The sequence below is a fragment of the Theropithecus gelada genome, chromosome 5 (genome assembly GCF_003255815.1).
Source record: "Theropithecus gelada isolate Dixy chromosome 5, Tgel_1.0, whole genome shotgun sequence".
NCBI classification, from domain to species: Eukaryota; Metazoa; Chordata; class Mammalia; order Primates; family Cercopithecidae; genus Theropithecus; species Theropithecus gelada.
In genome coordinates, this window is record NC_037672.1 from 151,527,560 (window position 1) to 151,553,444 (window position 25,885).

The 25,885-nt window shown below is 36.9% G+C and overlaps 1 protein-coding gene across 2 annotated transcripts; it reads left to right on the plus strand.

Annotated features, from left to right (window-relative positions):
* The first annotated feature begins 8,892 nt into the window (after positions 1–8,892).
* FGB (fibrinogen beta chain) lies at positions 8,893–17,012 on the plus strand. Of its 2 annotated transcripts, none has more exons than XM_025385990.1 (8): positions 8,893–9,045; positions 11,699–11,890; positions 12,380–12,563; positions 13,486–13,713; positions 14,303–14,416; positions 15,102–15,227; positions 15,437–15,722; positions 16,341–17,012. In XM_025385990.1, the coding sequence occupies exons 1-8, from the start codon at positions 8,932–8,934 to the stop codon at positions 16,570–16,572; spliced, it is 1,476 nt and encodes a 491-aa protein (XP_025241775.1). In that variant the 5' UTR covers positions 8,893–8,931; the 3' UTR covers positions 16,573–17,012. The 2 variants fall into 2 exon arrangements, with proteins under 2 accessions (XP_025241775.1, XP_025241776.1); XM_025385991.1 differs by having other exon boundaries at positions 8,932–9,045; positions 11,699–11,756; positions 12,417–12,563.
* The last annotated feature ends 8,873 nt before the right edge of the window (positions 17,013–25,885 follow it).

Below are 25,885 nucleotides of genomic sequence, written 5' to 3' on the forward strand. Positions count from 1 at the left end.
TACCATGTTGGCCAGGCTAGTGTCACACTCCCGACCTTAGGTGATCTACCTGTCTCAGCCTCTCAAAGTGCTGGGATTACAGGTGTGAACCACTGCGCCCGGCTGAGACTTTAATTTTGATTTGGAGTTGCAGCTACTGAATATGCAGGAAGGATAGTGTGTGTGTGTGTGTGTGTGTGTGTGTGTGTGTGTGATGTGCTCACCCCAAAAAGATGCTATTTCAGCAACCATTAATTTAATCACAGTCTTTCTGTATGTGTAATGCAGATAATTGCTTATAAAAGGTCAGTTCAGTTCTGTTTTTCTGGTCATTGTAAATTTTGCGACAATGAAAAATATTTTCCATTACATTTAAGTAAGTGAATTCTAAATTTTATTTAGTTTCTATAAAACTTAGCTACTTAGTTACAAAATACAATTTATCTGTAGAAACATTTTTAATATTCAGTTTAGTTAGCAGAAATACCTCTTGACATGAATAATTAAGAAAAGTAAGGCATTTGATTGAATATTTTACTATTATTACTTCATATTTATAGATCCCATTTCATTAATATTAAATAATACTCTTTAGACACCTTTAGGTTTTCTTTTAGAAATATGCTACCAAAAGCCAGTGTCATATTCACAGAGAAACATTAAAAATATTCTTACTGTTTAGTCATAATATAAGGATGTCCACCATCACCACTATTATCCACGTTTATTTTTTATGAAAGTACCAGTTATTCAATTGGACAAAAAAAATTAAATTGTTTAAGTAGGAAATAGGGATGCAAAGTTACCTTTATTTGCAAATGGTATGACTTTATACCTAAAAAACCAATTGAAAAAACTATTGGAAACAATATGAAAATTCACTAAGCTGAGTAGAAAAATGTTATTAAAAATCAATAGTTTTCGTTTTTGCAGTTAAAAATATAGCAGGGAAAGGGATTCTTATTTAAAATAGCAATAAATTTTAAAATGTGCAAGACCTAAATGAAAAAAACTTAAGAGATGTGAAAACATGAATCAGGGACCTCCCTCCTCCCTGTGCATATGGCCCCACTACTGCTGCTCTGGAGGGACTGCAAACGCTGTCAGGGATACTGGTCTGGCAGTCAGAGAGGTCTCTGAGCTGACAGGATTTCCTGAAATGCTGTGAAAACTTTGTATCCTGAAATCCATGCTGGGTTCCTGCTCATAATATTCCAAAAGGTAATGCTGATATGGCCAGGCCTGATTGTTGCCTGTAATCTCTATCCCTTCCTGAAGAGAGTGGCTTCTCCAGGTGTAACGGTTGAGAGGCTGTTAAGCAAATTGATACTGGTAGAGTAACCTCACTGAGAGATGCCACCAAAAACCACAATCCAGTGACAGTGGTGTGTCAGAGGACTATGAGGCAGTGTCCACAGAGAGGCAGAGCTCCAAGAGTAAGGACACCTTCTTGGAGACTAGATGCCAGTTAGCCTTGAAGGCATTCACATTCACTTATATGGCACAATATGATGAAGCAACTTCAGATTACCTCAGGAACTAGTACAGGAAAGGAAGATCTCAGATGCCCTTGCAGTATAGAATGATCCCTGCTCAGACTCCTGTGCAAGTAATACACACTGAAGCCTAAGCTTTCCATCACAGTTCTAAATGGAGCCCCTGGATTTATAAACTTGTGTGATGTTTTGAATGCCTGGCAGCTGGTGAAGGAACTCAAAGAGGCATTAGGCATTCTAGCTGCTGCCTTTTTCAAACATTTCAGCCTAGCAGATGCTGCTGTTAGGATTCCACTCAGTGAAAATGAGGCCAAAGTCTGCATATATCATAAGCAAAGACAAAAGAAAAATGAAAAATTGGGAAATACATGTAATGTGCATGTTAGCCACAGGGCTAATTTTCTTAATATGAAAAGAGCTCTCATGAATCAACAGAAAAAATGAACAACTCAAAAGATAAGGCACATGAACCGGCAGTTCACAGAAAGACCACTGACATTGTGGCTGATGTGTAAATTAAAAAGATTCTCAGTGTGCTCATGATGAAATAAATTTTCATCACAATAACAATAAGATAACATATTTCACCTAACAGGTTGGCAAAAATTGTTTAAATTTGACCTGAAACCAGTGTTGGCAAGGATGAGGGACAACCTAAATACTGATGAGAGTATAAATGGTGGCAATCATTTTCATAGGTAGTTTATCAACAAGCTGACAATTTTTTTCGAGAAAGGGTCTTTCTCTGTTGCCCAGGCTGGACTGCAGTGGACGACCTCCCGGGGTCAGGCAGATCCTCCTACCTCAGCCTCCCAAATACCTGGAACTACAGGTGTGCACTGTGATGCCTGGCTACCTTTTTAATTTTTTTGTAGAGACAGGGGTCGCACTATGTTTCCTAGGCTGCTCTCGAACTCCTGGGCTCAAGCACCCTTCCTGCCTCGGCCTCCCAAAGTGCTGGGATTACAGGTGTGAGTCACCACTCCTGGCCCCAAAATTATTTGCATATCTTTTGTTACAATAGATTTACTTTCTAAAAATGTCCTTGGTATGTATGTATGTGTGTTTGTGTGTGTGTGTGTGAGAATGTGTGTGTCTGTATGTCTGTATGAATATATGTATGTATTATATATAATCTTCATAGAAGGATGCAAAGATATACAGACACAGGTGTTCATTTTGCTAAGGTAGGAACACCACATCAATACAAGAGAACAAATAGCTTTGTGCATAACAGGAAGAAACTGTCCATCATAGTAGGTAAGGGTATAGAGTCAGAATGTCATGATTCAACTCCCTCTGCAGCTTACCTTCTGCATCATCTTGGGCAACTTTCTTCTTTTTGTACTTCAATTCTCCCATCTGTAAAATGGGAATAATAGTACTACTCCACCTCATAGAGTTATTGTAAGAATTAAGTGTAACATACTAGTAACAGTGACTGGCACAGAAATACTTGATCCATAAGCATTAGTTATATGATAACAATTATCCCCTTTGTTCTAAAAGGGGAGAAAGCTGCATAAATGTAAACTAGAAGTCAGAGGTCAACACAGGCAGCTTCTATTTTCATCCTAATCTAAACCTACAGTGGGTCTCAATTCTCCCCACAAGGAAACCTAGTACGCAAAATATTAGCACATATATTAGTCTGTTCTCACACTACTAATACATATCAAGAGTGGGTAATATATAAAGGGAAGAATTTTAATTGACTCACAGTTCTGCAGAACTGGGAAGGCCTCAGGAAACTTAACAATCATGGCAGAAGGGGGAAGCAAATATGTCTTTCTTCACGTGATGGCAGGAAGGAGAAGTGCAGAATGAAACAGGGAAATCCCCTTATAAAACCATTCAATCTCAGGAGAACTCACTACCATAAGAACAGTATGAGGGTAACCGCACCCATGATTCAATTACCTCCCAACAGGTCCCTCCCACAACACATGAGGATTATGGGAACTAGAATTCAAGGTGAGATTTGGGTGGGGACACAGTCAAACCATATCAACAAAGTAGATTGAAACACTGAACAAATAACAAAGGATTGAAGGGATATCCTGGACCCAATAGCATACTTTGTCCATCTTCATTCAACCTGCCTCTTTTTCTTAGTTTGTCATTACCTCTTTATTATGTGGAGAGGATAGAGATTTTTCTGCCCACCTCTCCCTCTTCCCTAACATTGTATCCATGTTTCTAGAAGCCAGCCTTTCTGGCTTTCTTTGATTTATATCTAGGTTCCATATTTTTTTTTAAGTACATGTTTGTGGTTTTTTAAAAATGCATATATCAATATATATACACATGTATATACATCTTTTGCCCATTTTTATCTATAGGGCTCATGCTTTCTCATCAAACTGTAACTCTTCATAAAAATTTTATTAAACCTTTGTCCAATCCTGCGCACATTTTACAGAAAATATTGTTAATCTAATTCAAGAAATACTTATTAGTTATTAAATTGTGAAAGATTTTTGAAGTTTTTGAAATGCATGTCACTGACATGCACCAAAATAAAAGTTCCCATTTTCCCTAGAGTTTCACTGCTAATACTATCAGACTAGCTGTCTTATTTTTAAGCATAAATTCCATGTTGGAAAGAGGAACTTTATATTCAAAAAATGTAATCAATCACTAAAAGTTTTCATATATTAAGTATATGGGCTGGGTGCGGTGGCTCAAAGCTGTAATTCCAGCACTTTGGGAGGCCAAGGCTGGTGGATCACTTGAGCCCAGGAGTTCAAGACCAGCCTGGGCAACATGGTGAAATCCTATCTCTACAGAAAAATGCAAATATATACATATATTTATATATACAGAGAGAGAGAGACAGAGACAGAGAGAGATAGACAAGGTCTTGCTCTGTCACCAAGGCTGGTGTATAGTGGTACAATCTTAGTTCACTGCAGTCTCAACCTCCCAGGCTCAAGCCATCCTCCCATCTCTCAACCTCCCGAGTACCTGGAGTGGATGAGACTACAGGTGTGTGCCACCACGCCCAGATAATTTTTGCATTTTTTGTATAGATGTGGTTTCACCATGTTGCCCAAGGTGGTCTCGAACTCCTGGGCTCAAGTGATCCGACAGCCTTGGCCTCCCAAAGTGCTAGAATTACAGCTGTGAGCCACCGCGCCAAGCCCATATGCTTAATATATGAAAACTTTTAGTGATTGATTACATTATTTGAATATAAAGCTTCTCTTTCTAACATGCAATTTATGCTTAAAAATAAGGCAGCCGGTCTGATTCCTAAAAATTTGATCTTAATTTTCTCAACAAATGCCAAAAATCATCTCAGTCAAAGTTAATGAAAGGTAAAATGAGTACTATAGAAAGGACATCAGGTGTCCACAGATTGGGCTGCAAAGAATCAAATTATTATGTTTGGAAGTTTTGGTTACTTCTGTTGCTGCAGTTGATAGGCTTTCCTTCTAAAATGCTGCCATGAATATAACATCAGGCCAATTGACCCAGTTCTCTTCTCCTTCTCCTTCTCCTTCTTCTCCTCCTCCTCCCCCTCCCCCTTCCTCACCCTGTCCCTCTTCCCCTCCCCCTTCCTCACCCAGTCCCTCTTCCCCTCCCCCTCCCCTCCTCCCTTTCCCTCTCCTCCTCCTTCTTCTTCCAGCAAATATCAAATTTGGAGAGACAATCTGGTAGGTTTAGCTGGGTAAGGGATCTGTCTACCTCCAGCTTGGTCACCTGTGGTTGGAGGGTCAGGGTGTTGTAGTACTGACAGGACCACTGGAGCTTCACACTTCCATTTTAGGGGTCATTCCAGGAGAAGGGAGCAACCCTCCCAGAGGTTTTCATTACACTCTTAATGGTTGTGGGTCTTAATGTCACAAAAGCAGAAGAGCATCTCTATCTTTTCTTAGCTCTTGTGATCTCCATCCAGTTGGAGGAGAAAATGTCCTATCCCTTATTCCCATGCTCTATGTCAGCTCCCATAAGAAAAGGAAACTGACATGTAAGCCAGTAGAGGGAGACATTCTACAAGAGATGGCGTCATCTCCTATTTCTTCCCCACCATATGCGTTCCCACTAAACATGAGTAACGCATTGCAGGTGGCGCCACTGCACTGGTTTCAGGCTTGCCCCAAGAGCTCTGGTCTAGCCTGGCCTACAACTCTTCAGTGTTAATTTCCCTTTGGATAGTGGTTCTCAAACTGTTTTTCAAGGTAACACAAGGAAAATACGTACAGAGACTAACAACTTATGACAGTACTTCAAAACCTATGCCTATTTAGACAACGAGAATCAGTATTCCTTTTAGTCATTCATCAATTTGTATATTCATGAATTTGCTCAACCAGTATTTATTGAATACTGGCTATGTGCCAGGTGCATGATATAAACTGTACAGTCATTCAAACCAAGTTTCAAGTCTAAAAGCCCTTTTCCTTGAAAGTTCCTTTCCTCCTGAAGGAAGTTAGGTCCTTAAGTTACCAGTCCCAAAGCCTCACCTCCCCCAATCTTAGACTCAACACTAATTATTGTAAGTGGTTTTCATTTTCTGTCTTTCCTTTTAGACTTAAGGCTTCGCTAAGGTCTCCCGGGCCCCTAGTAAACTACCTGTTATGAAGTAGATGCTCTGTAAATAGTTGTTAAGCCCAAATTGCCTTGTGCTATGAAGACTGTGCTATGAAGCCTGACATGAGTTGTAAAAGTATCAACAAGTATATTGACAATTGGTATCGGCAAGTCTTTGCCCTTCGAGCCAGAGAGCTGCTGGGCAGGACAGATTATCTCTGTTTTCTCTGTCACTGATTTACTACTCTTAACTTATGTAATGACATCAGCTAATATGAAGAACACTGCACTAGTGACCTCAAAATAACTGAACAAATAGTACTCCCTTTCCCCTCCACCAATGGCATCAACATTCTAAAAAAATTTAAGCATCTTAGTAAGCGGTGTCTCTGCAAATATATTTCTTCCCTGAAAACATGATCATCTACTTTGTAATATTAGGCAATTTAGAGTGGTAGTGTAACTGTATGTAACTCTACAGAAAAAAAGACATATCTAACAAGAACTAGAATTAAAGAAACTCATTATCACTGCATTGCACATACTTCACACAGACATGAATGCCTATATCCACGTATGAGGGTAAAAAGACAAGTGAAAGTAAGGGCTATGAGTGAGTGTGTCAGCCTGATACATTATAGTTCCAAGATGACAGGCTGGCCAAATACTCCAAAAGAACAAACAAACGAAAAGCAGGTAGACGTAAATTTTTATAATGTTTATATACTGTTGGGCAATATGATATAATGGGTACAGAGTGTGGACTGTAGAGTCAGACAGACATGGGTCAAGTCCTCATACCAGCGCCTACTGCCTATACACTCTGGGGTAGTTTACTTAACCTCTCTGAATCTGTTTCATCATCTGTAGAACATAGTGGTTTCAAGAATTAAATACGGTAAATGACTACCCTAATTTGGCATCTGAGGCATGTACCAATGACGCCTAGTTCACTCATTCATCCTGTAATTATGTATTGAAAGCCTACTATGTCTGTCTTGCTCACCAATGTATTCCCAGCCCCTGTCACACTACCTGTCACTGAGGAGACTCTCAAGAACTATTTGTAAGATGAATGTTAAGTCTGTGCTGTTATGGTGCATGCATACTAGATTTCTTCCATCCTCCTCCTGACCATGGGAAGAATGCCAGTCAGAGTAGAACAAAGTAGGAAAGTAAAGGAACTACTCCACTTTAGTGTTGATCAAGAGTCTATTATATACTAGAAAAAACTTTACAAATTTACAGACTTCTGAAAGTTAAATGATGATTCTACTGTTAGTTGATCAAACATCAGTCATTGAAAATGTACTAATATGTTACCTCAAAAGAAAAAAAAATGGTTATAGTTTTCTTAACAGATAATTCTTTTTAAATCAGTATGAATCTGTACATCACTAAAGTAAAATCCTGTCCAGATTATTAAAATAAACTTTGTTATCAGTTATATTTTCATGGGAAATATTCCTGCATATGTTTTAACTAATATCCACATACATATTTGCTTTTTCTGCCAGATCATTTATCCCTTTAAGAAACATTAAAACTAAATAAAAAACTCTCAAAATATATTATTTACTCAGTGCTAATAAAGGGAACACAAATTTGGAAAGGCTCAAGTGAATATTTTTTCTTAATTTAAACTGAGTACTTTGTCTCTATTAAGCTAAGTTAAAAGAATTTGGGAGGACAACATATGCTACCAAGAGAAGAATTTGTTTCTAGGAATCTGAGTTAAAAGAATTTGGGAATGCACTGTCTGCTACCTAGAGAAGAAAGAAGTGTAATGGGTCACACCATTCTCAAGACTCTGTTTCAAAGCATTGTTTCAGTACTTTGCTGATCCAAACCCTGATAACCTGCTATCTTTTTAATTAAATAAATTTTAAATTTAATGAGAATGTTTCACTTTCCATACAAAAAGCAGAAAAATGCTTTGAATCAATGCACTTACTGAGATTTGGATTACTGACTGGTGTTCCTATTGATTCTTGTAGGAGTTATTAATCCTGATTGCAACACACAAGTGAACAGACAAGAGAGATAAATGTTGTGGCTTATGGGAAATGAAGGAAAATGGGCCTCATTTAGCCTGTGAGCATACTAATCGAAATAGATGTATGAAGACTTCACTGATGTTAAAATAACATTGTTTTTATAAATACTGGAATACAAACTATATAATAATAAAATAGAATGTTAAAGATGTATTTAATCATCATAATTTTGATTCAGAAATCTATAATTTATCAGTTATCTTAATAATGTTTAGAATTTGCTGAACATTTTACCTTATGTGAATTAAGGACAAAATATAAATGTTCAGAGCAAAAAAAAAAGTCTTTCTGATGTTTGTCCTTCATAGAATAGGATATGAGTTTGTTATTTTATTATTTTGATTAATGTCTAAAACAAAAGATAAACACATTATGATATTACATTACTCTTGATTTTAATGATCCCTTTTGAAATAGAATTATGTGATTGTCACTAAACATAAGCATTTATGGTATATCATTAATGAGTCACTATTTTAGTGGTTGCTTTGTGAGTAGGTCAAATTTACTAAGCTTAGATTTGTTTTCTCACATATTCTTTGTGAGCTTGTACAGTTTCCACATTAATTTACCAGAAATAAGATACACATCTCTCTTTTAGGAATGCCCTAACTTCCCATCATTTTGTCCAATTAAATGGATTGAAGATACTTAATGTTTCTAAGCTAGACCGACAGAGAATAATAGTTGTATGACAAGTAAATAAGTTTTGCTGGGAAGATGTTGCTTAAGTGATAAAATGGTTCAGCCAACAAGTGAACCAAAAATTAACTATTAACTAAGGAAAGGTAACCATTTCTAAAGTCACTCCTAGCAGAGTACCCAGATATATATAGGATTGAAGATCTCTCAGTTAAGTCTACATGAAAAGGATGGTTTCTTGGAGCTTCCACAAATTTAAAACCATGAAACATCTATTATTGCTACTATTGTGTGTTTTTCTAGTTAAGTCCCAAGGTGTCAACGGCAATGAGGAGGTGAATTTTTTAAAGCATTATTATATTATTAGTAGTATTATTAATATAAGATGTAACATAATCATATTATGTGAATAGTTATTTCAATGAAATTAGCATTGCTTACAGTTATGAAATTGAATTGTTAACTTTTGATTTATTGTATTTAAAGACTGTTTCATAGTATTTCTTATATAAAAACAAAGTAATTTCTTGTTTTCTGGTTTATCACCTGTGTTTTCTTAAAATGAAGATGGTTTAGCTAATGTAAGTTGTGCTTTTCTCACTTGCTATCCTGAGTACTGTGATTTTCATTTACTTCTAGCGATACAGGATTACAATTAAGAGGACAAGATCTGAAAATGCCACAAAGTATAAAATAATAAAAGAGCAGTATTTTAAAACAAAAAAATACTGGTGGTAGGTAGATTTTTCTTTGGTGAGCGAAGGTAGTATATTGTTACTGAGATTATTATTTATAAAAATTATAAGTAAACCTAAAAGCAAAATACATCAAGTGTAATGATAGAAAATGAAATATTGCTTTTTTCAGATGCAAAAATTTAAATTAGAGGTAGTGTGTATTGTTATTATTAATAGTTATGAAGCACGGTTCAGTCTAATTTATTTGTAGAATAGTTTGTCCTCAACTATTATTTTTGCTGAATTATTGCTGCTAATTTGCAGTTACTAAAAATACAGAAATGCGTTTAGGACAATGAATATTTAAGAAATTTTAATTTTATCATCAAATGTATCTTGGCCAAATTTCTTACATATAGCATAGTATTAAACTAGAAATGAGAATACACAGTAATATTTAAATGAAGTGATTCATTTTGGATCATTATTGAGTTTCAAGGGAACTTCAGTGTTCTAAGTATCAGACTCGACGTGTAAGAACATATAGTTAATCTGCTTGTATGTGTAAAAACGTGGTTAATCTGGTTAAGTCTGGTTAATCATATTAGGTAAGAAAAATATAAAGAATGTGTAAGACTAAATTTTTGTAAAGTACTCTGCAAACCATTTTCACATTTCGGTTTACCAACTAATCCTCACAGAGATAATTTAGTAGTTTAGGGGTTTTGATTATTCAACAAGTGGCCTTCATAATTTCTTTAAGTGTTTTTCTTTAAGTATATAATTTCTTTAAGTATTTTTTAAAATTTCCTTTTCTCTAGTAAAGTCAGACCATGCATGCTACCTCTCTAGTGGCACTCTTAAATAAAAAGAAAATAATTTTCTCCTGTTATAAATTTATTTGTAATAAACAGATGAATCACATTTCTTAAAATCTGTTTTAGAGAGGGTAAGCTCTGACTAGGACCATGCCTTCAATGTGAAATATGTATATATCCTCCAAATCTTTACATATTAAGGATTTATATAGTCAGCTGGTTTAACAGGAACATCTGGAGCCAGTCTGGCTGGGTTTTAATCCTAGCACCATCTTACTAAATGTTAAATAATATTATAACCTAATGAATAAATGACAATACAATTCCAAATAGAGTTCATCTGATGACTTCTAGACTCACAAAATTGCGAGAGAGCTCAGTTGTTGCTCAGTTGTTCCAAATCATGTCATTTGTTAATTTGTAATTAAGATCCAAAGGATGTAGCTACTGACAAAAAAATATGAGAATGTAGTTAATCCAAATCAAAACTTTCCTATTGCAATGCATATTTTCTGCCTCATTATCTTTTAATATAATATTTTAAGTTAGCAAGTAATTTGAATTATAATGCACAAGGCTTGATAATTATTTTAAATACAAGAAAATCATGGTGTTTCATAAAGAAATCATGTAGGAAATTTCAAGATAATGGTTTAACCAATAATTTTGTTGATAGAAGATAAGACTAAAAGTGAACTTAGCAGTGGAGAGGCCACTTAAACTGTAGTACTTGTTATGTGTGAATTCAATAATAATAGTAACGAGCACTTATTATTGCCAAGTACTGTTCTGAGGGTACCATATGCAATAAGTTATTTAATCCTTACAATAATCTTGTAAGGCTGATTCAAACTGTCATTACACTTACTTTGCAGATGAGAAAACTGGGGCACAGATAAAGCAACTTGCCTGAGGTCCCATAGCTAGTGAGAGGTAGGGTCAAGACTTACAAGCAGCCTAGCTCCAGAGTACCTTATGAGGGTCAAAGATTGTCTTATTACAAATAAATTCTAAGAAGAATCAACCTTTAATAAGTCTTTAATGTCTCTTAAATATGTTTGTATATGAGTCTAATCATCAGTTCACAAAAATGAAAGTAGGGAAGTGATTAACAATAATCATAGGAATCTAACAATCCAAGTGGCTTGAGAATATTCATTCTTCTTGACAGTATAGATTCTTTACAATTTTGTGTGTTCCTATGTATGTTTTAGGAATATGAAGTCATTACTATTCATAATCTGATACAACTTTGTCCTAAGGCCTCTCTTTAAAAACTACATTGCATCATAGTTTTTTGTGCAGTTGGTCTTTCTACTGTTAGTAAACAGTAAGCAACCTACAGATTCACTATCACCAACCAGCCAGTTGATGAATCTTAAGCAAATCATCAAGCTTGTGATAACCTAAATTATAAAATGAGGGTGTTGAAATAGTTACATTCCAAATCTTCTATAACACTCTGCATTTTATTTCTGCCTGGATCCTTGTAGGGCCTCTTCGGTGGCCGTGGTCATCGACCCCTTGACAAGAAGAGAGAAGAGGCTCCCAGCCTGAGGCCTGCCCCACCGCCCATCAGTGGGGGTGGCTATCGGGCTCGTCCAGCCAAAGCAGCTGCCAGTCAAAAGAAAGTAGAAAGAAAAGCCCCTGATGCTGGAGGCTGTCTTCATGCTGACCCAGACCTGGTGGGTACACTGATGTTTCTTGCAGTGGTGGCTCTCTCACGCAGAGAAAGCCTGTAGTCATGGCAGTCTCCTAATGTTTCATTGACCTGCATTACCATCATTGTTATTTTGTCTGTTTATTTTAGAAGTAAAATTCAAAACATAAACATATTGGGCCTTGGGTTAGGCTTTCTTTCTTGTTTTCTTTGGTCTGGGCCCAAAATTACAAATTAGGATATGTGGGTGCCACCTTGCCATTTGTATTTTTCCCACTGCCTTTGTTCAGTTGGTAAAATTTTCATAGCCCAATTATATTTCTTCAGTGGTAAGGAATATTTTAAATCTCCACAAGAGTATGATGATGACTTTCAAATTTCTGGTCTTACAGAAAACCAAGTAGTAAGTTCTTATGTTGGCTAATCATATTGCTGAATTTTCCTATGTGCTATTTTAACTAATGTCCACAACCCAAATCCTTCATCTAATGCCTGCTATTTTCTTTGTTTTTAGGGGGTGTTGTGTCCTACAGGATGTCAGTTGCAAGAAGCTTTGCTACAACAGGAAAGGCCAATCAGAAGTAGTGTTGATGAGTTACAGAACAGTGTGCAAATTGTTTCCCAGACCTCCTCTTCTACCTTTCAGTACATGTATTTGCTGAAAGACATGTGGCAAAAGAGGCAGAAGCAAGTAAAAGGTAGATATCCTTGTGCTTTCCATTTGATTTTCAGCTATAAAACTGGAACTGTTGACTGCCACGAGAATGCATGGCTATGAGAAGATTAACATTTCTGGGTTAGTTAAATAGCATTCATACTGCTTTTGGGCACCTTCCCCTGCAACTTGCCAGATAAGCACTATTTAGCTCTTATTCCAAGTCTGGCATCAGCAAGTATGATTTTCTATGAGAAATTCCACTATGACTCCTTACTTTAAGTATACAAGAAACTTGTGACTCAGAAGATAATATTCACAGAGTGGAAAAAAAAAAGCTAGCATTTAAAGTTTCAACATTTGAGGTTTTGAATGAGAGAGTTATCCATAATATATTCAATTGTATTGTGGATAATGACACCTAACCTGTGAATCTTGAGGTCAGAATGTTGAGTGCTGTTGACTTGGTGGTTAGAAAATAGCTGGTGCATGAGCCTGGCACAGGCATCTCAGTGAGTAGCATACCCACAGTTGGAAATTTTTCAAAGAAATCAAAGAAATCTTGAGATCTTATAAATTTCAAGGTTCTGCTATACTTACATGAAATGGATAAATAAATCAAGCATATCCACTCTATAAGATTGAACTTCTCAGATGGAAGACCCCAATACTGCTTTCTCCTCTTTTCCCTCACCAAAGAAATAAACAACCTATTTCATTTATTACTGGACACAATCTTTAGCTTTTACCTATGGTAAATTACTAGTATGGTAGTTAGGATATATGTTCATTTGTATATGTCATGGGCCAAATCATTTCCTATAAATATGACTATATATCATAACTGCTTGGTGGTAGCTCAGTGTTTACTAGTTTATTCTCAGAAAATCAAAATTGTATAGCTAAATACATTAGTTTTATGAGGCAAAAATGCTGACTATTTCTATATAATTTCATTTTTCCAGATAATGAAAATGTAGTAAATGAGTACTCCTCAGACCTGGAAAAGCACCAATTATATATAGATGAGACTGTGAATAGTAATATCCCAACTAATCTTCGTGTGCTTCGTTCAATCCTGGAAAACCTGAGAAGCAAAATACAAAAGTTAGAATCTGATGTCTCAGCTCAAATGGAATATTGTCGCACCCCATGCACTGTCAGTTGCAATATTCCTGTGGTGTCTGGCAAAGGTAACTGATTCATAAACATATTTCTAGAGAGTTCCAGAAGAATTCACACACCAAAAATAAGAGAACAACAACAATAAAAATGTTGAGTGGATTTTCCCAACAGATCATAATGACGTTACAGTACATCACAAAAATATCCTTAGCCGGTTGTGTTTTGGCCCGGCCTGGCGCATTTACTGGTTTTGATGAGCATGACGGGGCACAGGATAATAATGGTGGTAGTCCCAGGGGTGGCTGATGTGTGCATCTGCGTACTGGCTTGAACAGATGGCAGAACTGCAGATAGATATAGAAGTTTCTCCGTCTTGTGTGTTCTGGAAGCTTATGGATATTCCAGGACACAAAAGGTGGAGAAGAGCTTTTTACATCCTCTTAGCAGATAAACATCCTCAAAACTGGGCTGGATTTACGAAAGTAAAATGAAAATCTAATATTTGTTATATTATTCTCAAAGGTCTGTAATAAAACATTCCTTAGCAACTTATGTAATACTATCTTAAAGAATTGGTGACTAAAGACAAAGTAATTATATAAAGACATAGTAATTACGTCACAAGCCCCTGAACATAATGTTGTCTTATGTTTGCAGAATGTGAGGAAATTATCAGGAAAGGTGGTGAAACATCTGAAATGTATCTCATTCAACCCGACAGTTCTGTCAAACCGTATAGAGTATACTGTGATATGAACACAGAAAATGGAGGTAAGTTTTCGACAGTTGTTGACCTGTTGATCTATAATTATTTGGATGACATAAAATGCCAGGAAACAAGGCCAGGTACGGTGGCTCATGCCTGTAATTCCAGCACTTTGGGAGGCCAAAGTAGGCTGATCGGTTGAGCCTAGGAGTTTGAAACTAGCCTGGGCAACATAATGAGACCATGAGTCTACAAAAAAAAAAAAAAAGAAAAATCAGCTGGGTTGATAGTATGTGCCTGTAGTCCCAGTTATCCAGGAGACTGAGATAGGAGGATCACGTGAGCCCACAACCTGGAGGCTTGATCATGCTACTGCACTCTAGCCTGGGTAACAGAGGATAGTGAGATCTTGCTCAAAAAAAAAAAAAAAAGAAAATTAATTGAAAAGCCGGGAAACAAGACTTAGCTCTAATATCTGACAGAGCTGACAATGAGTAATTTGATTTGGAATTCAACCTGATATTTAAAAAGTTATAAAATATCTATAATTCACGATTTGGGGTAAGATAAAGCACTTGTAGTTTTCAAAGATTTTACAAGTTTTCCTCTCATATTTATTTCCTTATTGTATCTATTCTAGAGCACCAAATATATAATAAATGGAATGGACAGGGGATTCAGATATTCTTTTCAAAGTGACATTATTTGCTGTTGGTTAATATATGCTCTTTTTGTTTCTGTCAACCAAAGGATGGACAGTGATTCAGAACCGTCAAGATGGTAGCGTTGACTTTGGCAGGAAATGGAATCCATATAAACAGGGATTTGGAAACATTGCAACCAACACAGATGGGAAGAATTACTGTGGCCTACCAGGTAACAAACAGGCATGCAAAATAAAATCATTCTATTTGAAATGAGGTTTTTTTTTTTCATTAAAAAACATACATTGTTGGAAGCCTGTTTTAGGCAGTTAAGAGGAGTTTCCTGACAAAAATGTGGAAGCTAAAGATAAGGGAAGAAAGGCAGTGTTTAGTTTCCCCAAATTTTATTTTTGGTGAGATTTTATTTTGTTTTTCTTTTAGGTGAGTATTGGCTTGGAAATGATAAAATTAGCCAGCTTACCAGGATGGGACCCACAGAACTTTTGATTGAAATGGAGGACTGGAAAGGAGATAAAGTAAAGGCTCACTATGGAGGATTCACTGTACAGAATGAGGCCAACAAATACCAGATCTCAGTGAACAAATATAGAGGAACAGCCGGCAATGCCCTCATGGATGGAGCATCTCAGCTGACGGGAGTAAACAGGACCATGACCATTCACAATGGCATGTTCTTCAGCACATACGACAGAGACAATGACGGCTGGTATGTGTGGCACTCTTCGCTCCTGCTTAAAAAATCCCACTAATATTACTACTCCGAATCATTAACAATGTTATAAATAGCTACCGTTTCCTGGGCACTTACTGTCAGCCACTGTACTAAGCTCTTTATGCATCACTCTAAAGCATTTCAACTATAATGTAGACATTATTATTCTTATTTTACAGATGAGGTTTAGAGAGATTACATGACTTGCCCAATGTCACACAACTACCCAGAGATAGAACTAGAATTTGAGCACAGTTACTTTCTGAGTAATGAGCATTTAGATAAATACCTACATCTCTATATTCTAATGTGTATGTGAAAACTTTCATTTTCATTTCCAGGGTTCTCTGATACTAAGGGATGTAAAAGCTATTATTCCAGTATAAAGTAACCAATGCAGTCCCTAGATGGATTGGCCACAAAGGCCCAGTTCTCTCTCTCTCTTGCTATAGGGCACAGGAGGTCTTTGGTGTATTAGTGTGACTCTATATGTAGCACCCAAAGGAAAGAGTACTGTGCACACAAGTGTAGCACTCTTTTATGGGTAATCTGCAAAAAGTAACTTGACCACTGAGTTCTGTTTCTAATAACCCCAAACACATTTTCTTTCAGGCTAACAGCAGATCCCATGAAACAGTGTTCTAAAGAAGATGGTGGTGGATGGTGGTATAATAGGTGTCACGCAGCCAATCCAAATGGCAGATACTACTGGGGTGGACAATATACCTGGGACATGGCAAAGCATGGCACAGATGATGGTGTAGTATGGATGAATTGGAAGGGGTCATGGTACTCAATGAAGAAGATGAGTATGAAGATCAGGCCCTTCTTCCCACAGCAATAGTCCCCAATACGTACATTTTTGCTCTTCTATATGTGACAACATTTTTGTACATTATGTTATTGTGATTTTCTTTAATACATTATATTCCTCTAAAACTCTCAAGCAGATGTGAGTGTGACTTTTTGAAAAAAGTATGGGATAAATTACATTAAAAATAGCGCATGATTTTCTTTTGCATTCTTCATTTCTCTTGCTCACCAAGAAGTAACTAAAAGTATAGTTTTGACAGAGTCAGTGTTCATAATTTCAATTCTAGTTGACTGTGAGAAGTTTCAAATAAGGAAGAGGGATTTTTTTTATCCTTGTTGTAGGAAAACCATGAGGGAAAGGAACAACTCATGTTTAAAAGTCCACTTTAAAAACTACATTTATTTATGTAGGATCTGTCAAAGAAAACTTCCAAAAAGATTAATTAATTAAACCAGACTCTGTTGCAATAAGTTAATGTTTCCTTGTTTTGTAATCCACACATTCAGTGAGTTATGCTTTGCACTCGTAAGGAAGGAGAAGCGTTCACAACCTAAAACATAATAAACTGGTCTTGAATATTTGAAGATTTAAAATCTGACTCTAGGCCGGGCACGGTGGCTCATGACTATAATCTCAGCACTTTGAGAGGCCGAGGCAGGCAGATCACGAAGTCAGGAGTTCATGACCAGCCTGACCAATATGGTAAAATCCCGTCTCTACTAAAAATACAAAAATTAGCCGGGCATGGTGGTGTGTGCCTGTAGTCCCAACTACTTGGGAGACTGAGGCAGGAGAATTGTTTGAACCTAGGAGGCGGAGGTTGCATTGGACAAGATAGCGACACTGCACTCCAGCCTGGGCTACAGAGCGAGACTCTGTCTCAAAAAAAAAAAAAAAAAGAAGACTCGACTCTACCATGGAAAAGCCACCCCTCTGCCACTTAAATAGACATCGGGATCAGAGATTCCAAGAGGATAATCTGGATCAAGTCTTCACCAAGTGTTTTTTAAGGGAAATAATGAAATAGGGAGCAGAATGTGCTTATTGCCCATAGAAATGAGGTCTATTCTTGTCCTCAGTTAGGCTGTTTTTTTTTGTTGTTTTTTTGTTTTTTTGTTTTTTTTTACATAGTTATACCAGAACTAAAGTAAAAGTGGGTTTTCTGCTCTTTCTAATTCTCCCTATGAAATGGGCATATCATCTCAACACTTCACTCCAACTGCCCATGGGCAACCCTATGACCCTAGTCCTTCACCCCTAGTGTATCATCATTGCCACCCATTTTTATGGTACTTATTGTTCTTAAGCTTATCCTCTTAATCTTTGCATGTAAGCAAAACTCATTAATTTATATCTTGGAAATGGTACTCCTCTCTTTGATTACTTATCAAATCCAACTTTAACTTTTGACCTGGTTTCTTGCCACAAGTTCTGTCCCACTGGAGCCTGACTCACCTACCGCTTTGCCATCACATTTAATAGAAAACTCTCATCAAGTTTCTTTCCTGCTTAACATTGGCTCCTTGCTATCTATATCCAAATTTCTTAAATTCAAATTTTTCAATTGGAGGTAAAAATGGTCCTAGTACCATTTCCTGTTCCCTTCACTATAACCTACATTTTTGTCACAATAAGTTTTTCACCATTCCAGGACAGGTCAGGCCCTTTAAAAATTTCAACAGCTTATTGAGATATAATTGATAGAAAAAAATCCTGCACATGTGTTGTGCTGGAGTCCTGTTGATTCCAACAGGGATGGCATCGTGTCCAAGAAAAGACCCGGAGCCAGTGAATGGGACATACAGTTTATTTAGGACTTAAATACAGATGTGGTCCAGTGGCAGTGGGCTGGACAGGACCACTACTATTTGTAAAGAGTATGCAGTTTACATAACATTTCTACTTAGCACTCTCCATCTAGCAACCTCCATTTAGCCCAAAATAAAAGACCTTGGTTCCTTGCACGTACTGCGTTCCAAGGGACAGGTAGGGAGTTCAAGTGTCCTTCACAGATAAGAAGTGAATCTCTCTGGGTTGGCCATTCCCAGATTCCTTAGTTTAGGACTCTGAACACATATTCTTCTTAGACCATACAGTCATTCTCAGAGTATTCTTGAGTTATTGCCATCAGGTGCATCTACCATACAAAGTGTTAAACATATACAAGTTTATGATTTTGGAAATACACACACGCCCACGATATCATCGGCACAGTCAAGATATTAAATATATCCATCACCTCCAAAAATTTCCTTATGTTCATTTATTTTAGTTTTTCATGGTATGAATGTTTAATATGAAATATTATCAACAAATTTTTAAGTGTATAATACTGTATTATTAATTTTAGGCACTATGTTTTACAGCAGATCTGTAGAACATATTCATGTAGTATAAATGAAATTTTATCTCCATTTCCCCCTACCTCCCATCCCCTGGCAACTACCATTCTATTTTCTGCTTTGACTGTTTCAGATACCTCATGTAAGTGAAATCATACAGTATCCTTTCGCACTGTTGTTAGGGATGTAAAACGGTGCAGCCACTATAGGAAGAAATGTGGAGGCCCTTAAAAAATTAGAAAACAATTCTAATTACCATATGATCCAGCAATCTCACTTCTGGGTATATATCCAAAAGAATTGATACCAGAATCTGGAAGCAATATTTGTACATCTATGTTCATTGCAACATTATTCTCAATGTTCAGGTCCTTTTATATGATGCCCTCTTTGCAGCAATGTCTTCCTCCCAACACCATGTGACAAACTGCTATTTGTTTGTTGTTGCTGTTGTTGTTGTTGTTTTATTATTATACTTTAAGTTCTAGGGTACATGTGCATAACATGCAGGTTTGTTACATATGTATACATGTGCCATGTTGGCGTGCTGCACCCATCAACTCGTCATTTACATCAGGTATAACTCCCGATGCAATCCCTCCCCCCTCCGCCCTCCCCATGATAGGCCCCGGTGTATGATGTTCCCCTTCCCGAGTCCAAGTGATCTCATTGTTCAGTTCCCACCTGAGTGAGAACATGCGGTGTTTGGTTTTCTGTTCTTGCAATAGTTTGCTGAGAATGATGGTTTCCAGCTGCATCCATGTCCCTACAAAGGACACAAACTCATCTTTTTTATGGCTGCATAGTATTCCATGGTGTATATGTGCCACATTTTCTTAATCCAGTCTGTCACTGATGGACATTTGGGTTGATTCAAAGTCTTTGCTATTTGTTTTTAAACCTCGCTTTAACTGTCACCGCCCAGAGAAGACTTTCTAAAACCCTTGGGCAAATTTTGTTACTTTTTGACAATGAATGCCTGAGGCCTATCTGTTTGGTATAATGCTTTCCTTCACTAACAATGAGCTCTTATCCAGCTTTGATTCCAGAATCATCAGCCTGTCAGAATGGCTAATTTTCATCCAGCATTTGTGAATGCTAGATGGCTAAATCCACTGATGTTCAAAGTCTTGAATATACTCCTTTTTAAATGTAGACCCCATTTTCTGAAAAAGCCACAAACAGAAACTTAACATGCAAAATTCTTGAATATGGAACTTTTGAGGCAATACTGAGAGTCGCAAAAGTTCACAGAATGAAAGATGGGGGTTGGGAGGACTGCAGTCCTCAGACTTTTGCTCACTCCTTACGTGTTCACAGAGGATCAAAGGAATCCTTAGAACTTGAAGTAATGCCATAGAAGAAAAACCACTAAAGTAGGTAATCTGATGGTCAATTCTTAGTTAATGTACAAATAGAAAAAACGCAGAGACCACTCCCAGGTAATATGTAAGTCTATCTAGAAAGAAATGCACTTTCTTGGCTGGGCACAGTGGCTCCCATCTGTAAACCCAGCACTTTGCCAGGATGAGGTGGGAAGATTGCTTCAGGCCAGGAGTTAGAGGCCAGCCTGGCAACATAGTAAGACCCTGTGTCTACTATAAAACTTGTAAAAACAAATGAAAATACAATAACAAAAAAGAAATGCACTTTCTTAAGGCGTAATTTGGTAAGAAATGTTATGTGTCTGATTTTGCCCATTCAGGCATCACGATTTTGAATATAATAAAAAAGGTAGCTTCCCCTAGTTAGAATATATAAAACAGTATTATATAACTCATGATTTTAAGATAATAGAAAGATTAGCTGAAAGTTTTTAATCCCACACTCTGGCATGAGAACTATTATATATATATATATATGTGTGTGTGTGTGTGTGTGTGTGTGTATGTATATATATGTAATTATACAATTAGGACTGAAAGTCTGCTACAAACTATAATGGATATATGCACTTGGGACATAAGCCTCTAGTTCCTCTTTATTTATGAATCAAGAGAAACAGCTAACTCAGGGATTGTTTTTAAACTGACTACAGATTCCCACCATGGGGCAAAAAGATGGGTGATGTGACACATCACCAGCTGCAGTAGCGCAGCTCACATTTCTGTTTAAGCATTACACTCTTAATATCCTGTATGCTGATCATTTAAACCTGCTGACACCTATAATACCAGCACTTTGGGAGGCCGAGGTGGGCGGATCATGAGGTCAGGAAATTGAGACCATCCTGGCAAACATGGTGAAACCGAAACCCTGTCTCTACTAAAAATACAAAAATTATCTGGGTGTGGTGGTGTGCACTTGTAATCCCAGCTACTCGGGAGGCTGAGGCAGGAGAATCATTTGAACCCAGAAGGCGGAGGTTGCAGTAAGCTGAGATCACACCACTGCCCTCCAGCCTGTGTGACAGACTGAGACTCCATCTCAAAGGAAAAAAAAAAAATGCAGATTTCTTGGTACTAACCTAGGTTTATTACATCAGATTATCTACAGGGAAAGAGCCTGAGTCTCCATTTTAAAATAGATGTCCCTGAGAGTTACTGATCACTGGTTGGGTTTCAGAGTTACTGATAGAGGCCACATTTGTATTTACCCGAGACTCCCTTGATATTTCTTACCCAGTATCCTTTTCACTCAAATGGTGATCATGAGGCAATATTTTGAGCAAATAGTTATCCTTAAAGTTATCCTGAATAACTTCATAGGTGACCACTGTCTATGTTTAGGACTGGACTTGGGTTTAATATGTCTCCAAATGCTAGAATCACTATTTCCACTATACTGCTGTTAGTCTCTGGTGATTCTCTAGCTTGGACTTCAAATTCTCTTGAAGTATAGAAAAGAATTACAGATGCTACCTCTCATATGTACATAGAGCTGACACTTCAGTTTTTGAATTCCATCCTCCCCCTCACTGTTGCATGTGATCTGATGCTCTTGCTTGAACTTCTTGTGGTGTGCAGTTCTGCACCAAATAGCAATGAATTGGTACATAGTAATGCATACACATGGAAAGTGGAATCAGGCTGGGTTTTTTTTCGTTTGTTTGTTTGTTTGTTTCTTTTCGGGACAGAGTTTTGTTCTAGCTGCCCAGGCTGGAGTACAATGACGTTCGCCATCTCGGCTCATGGCAACTTCTGCCTCCCAGGTTCAAGCAATTTTCCTGCCTCAGCCTCCCGAGTAGCTGGGATTACAGGGACACACCACCACGACTGGATAATTTTGTATTTTTAGTAGAGAGAGAGTTTCTCCATGTTGGTCAGGCTGGTCCCAAACTCCTGACCTCAGGTGATCCACCTGCCTAGGCCTCCCAAAGTGCTGGGATTACAGGCATGAGCCACTGTCCTTGGCCAATTGACATTTATTTTAACAACATTAATTGTGGAATTAAATAATGAAAGTAGCCCGTATTCTTTGTAGACATTTTGGGAAATATAAAAACGATTAGACCCATTTATAATTTCAACACAAGCAGTGGAACAGCTAATACCTTCATTTATGTTTTTCGTCTTACCCTGTACATGTTTTAGTACCTGAATTTTTCACGCTGAGTCACAAAAAGTTTTCCGTATTATTTAACATTCTTCTATAGTATCATTTTCTGTAATTCACTTTTTAAAGGCCATATCATATTCTATTATGGGAATTTATTTAAACAGTCTCCTCTCATTTCACATTTACATTTTTTCCAAACTTTTTCTATTAAAGAGAGTACTGACATTAACATCCTTCTCCATAAACCTTTTGTGAATATATATCATATAACACATTGTATATGTGATTTATAATATAAATTTATTTTATATTTTAAAATATTTGTTTTATAATATTGTTTATACATTATAAATATATATTTATAATATAATATTTATTTATTTATTTCTAGGATAAATTACTTGAAGCAGAATATCTGGAGGAAATAAAGGTTTTGGGCTCAGCACAGTAGCTCATGCCTGTAATCCTAGCACTTTGGAAGGCTGAGGTGGGAGGATTGCTTGGCCCAGGCTGCAGTGAGCCCTGATTGTGCTACTGCTACTGCACTACAGCCTGGATGACAGAGTGAGAACCTGCCTCAAAAAAAAAGAATGGTTTTGGCGTTTTAAACTTAAAAAAAAAAAAAAAAAATATATATATATATATATATAGCCAAGTAACTCTCCAGAAAGATTGTACCGATTTACTTCTGATGCACAGAATCACATACTTAATTTTTATTTTTCTTCTCCATCACTAATATTATGATTAAAATGTTAGTAATTACTTTAATTTTCATATCTTGAATTAGTAGTACAAGCAAGAGATTTAAAAATATTTAATGACCATTTTACTATCTTTTTTGAATTGCCTATCCATGTCCTTTGCTCAAGTTTCTTTTTTCTCTTTTTTGTTTTTTCTTTTCTTCTCGTTTTTTTGAGACAGGATCTCGCTCTATCACCCAGGTTGGAGTACAGTGGCATGATCTTGGCTCACTGCAACTTCTGCTTCCTGGGCTCAGGTGATTCTCCCACCTCAGCCTCCCAAATAGCTGGGACCACAGGCATGCACCACTATACCTAACTAATTTTTTTGTATTTTTTGTAGAGACGGGGTTTCCCCATGTTGCGCAAGCTGGTCTCAGACTCCTGGACTAAAGCGATCCGCCCTCCCTGACCTCCCAAAGTGCTGGGATTACAAGCATGAGCCCCCGCGCCTGGCCCTTTCCTCAATTTTCCATTAGCAAAGTCATCTTTTATATGAATTACTCATTACATAATATGTAGGATAGCAATCAGAAACATGGTATTTTCCTCTATTTATACAAATATTTTAATTTGTAAGTGATCACACTGGGAGTCACATTCTTATGCAAATAATCTTAACTGGTACTGATGTTCACCATCAGACCCTTTCTTTTCTTCTCCCAACCAAGATGTGATCAACAGGCGATACATCTTTTTGTTTTTTGATTCAATTATATTTATTTCTGCCCCAAACTTTTTATTTCAAACAGTTTATACGCCATAGAGAAATTGCAAGAATCTTAATAAATACCTCTCTGTCCTTCTCCTAGTTTCACCCATTGTTTGTCAAAAGGAGATACTTAAGTGCAGTATTGCAACAGCTTATGTAGACATGCAACCTTGAGGTCATAGACCTATGAGGGATTGAGACAAAGGTGAATTTAGCAAATATTTTCCAGAGTACTCTGCCATAATAATCATGTACCCATCTCCAGCAATGACCTGGTGAACAGGGAGACTACTGCTTAGTAACAGAGCAATTCTCAGCTCAAACCTGGCAGGTTCTAAGTTTTCTTGCCTCTGCGGTTTTGAATGGTTGCTCTTACTATGTGAAAATGGAAGACATCATGTCCTGTTCATGTTTAAGAATTAATTGAGATTTCCCCAGGGGCAAATTCTTCACGATACTGCTTTCCTCAGTGATATTTAATGCCCTCCCAGCCCTCATCCCCAATTAATTAAGTATTTTCCTCTATAAATGAGATTTATAAAGTACTTGGAATTCCATTAAAAAGAGGTAATCTGTAAATTAGATGAATGCATAAACAAATACATCAACTATAAGATATCTCAGAAATGGTTTCTGTGTAAATTTTGTTATCCACAAGCAACTTGTGTTATTTTCATGGCTACTGAAATTTAAATGTGGCTGCTTCCCAAGCTGTTTCAGCAAGTAATAAACATTGTATTACTTTATTTGAATATAACAAAGCTTTAATTTATGATTGCATGTGCTACATTGACACCTTGGCATTTCCTTTCAGGCTTTTCAAGACATGAAAAAGATTAGTGAACTTGGCTGGATGGGTCTTTCTGTTCTGATTCACCAGCTGCACCCCTAGCATCAGCTAACTAACTTGGAAATATATTTTGTTTTGGTGGGAAACCTATGACAAAATATAATTCGATCAGTGATACCACTGGGCCAATAATGAAAAGCAGATGCTATATATAATAGTGTCATGTTTATTTATGAAGTATAGTATCATTATCCCAGAATGAATAATGAATGAGGCATGGAACTTAGGTGGTTAAAACCTGTAAGAACAATACTGTGGGCTTCATCCCCAGGTGTCCTCCTTATCATCACATTATTTCACCTCCTTAAACTACTATTTACTCACCTGAAAAATCAGTTCATAAAATGTTCTCACCTTCATTAAAAGAGCACTAGTAATAATTGATTATCCATTAAAAGTATCCACATATTTGGGGGGAAACTTGAAATTCTTTATTCTAAAGAGTTTCCAGGAACTAACAGTAAATACATAAACACAAGACTTGGATTAAAATGTCAATAATATCTTTTAATAAGAACCCAAATCTTAACTTCATTATATTACGCATTCTATAGAAGGTTGAAACAGATGATAAGTTCCTTTTTTATTTGTTTTGTTTAGCTTTGTTTGAAATACAGTTTCCCACTGTTGCCCAGGCTTGAGGGTAGTGGCACAATCACGGCCCACTGCAACCTCAAGCTTGATCTCCTTGGCTCTAGTGATCCTCTCACCTCAGCTTCCTGAGTAGCTGGGATCATAAGTATGCGACACCACATGCAGCTTATTTATTTATTTATTTTGTAGAGATAGGGTCTCACTATGTTGCCCAGGCTGGTCTTGCACTCCTGGACTCAAGTTATCCTTCTTCCACAGCCTTCCAAATTGCTGGGATTAGAGGCATGAGCCACTGCAGCTGGTCCTAAAAGTTCCTTTTTAACACTTAGATTTCTTAGGTCACAAAAATTTATCGAGTCATTATCATGTGTCAGGCCTTGTGTTAAGTACCAGATATTTTTTAGGTGTAAGTTTCTACACCTAAGAAAAGAAGAATTATGATATTTTTCTCATATACTATGGTATACTAAAGGAGAACATCAAAGACAGCTTCAGGCTAAAGGATGGAGATAGATTTACCTGGAGGCAAAATTAAAATCTAGCCAGATGTTTTTTCTATTCCTGACTCAGGATTAAAAACCCCAATTCAACGTTTTTCTCTCAA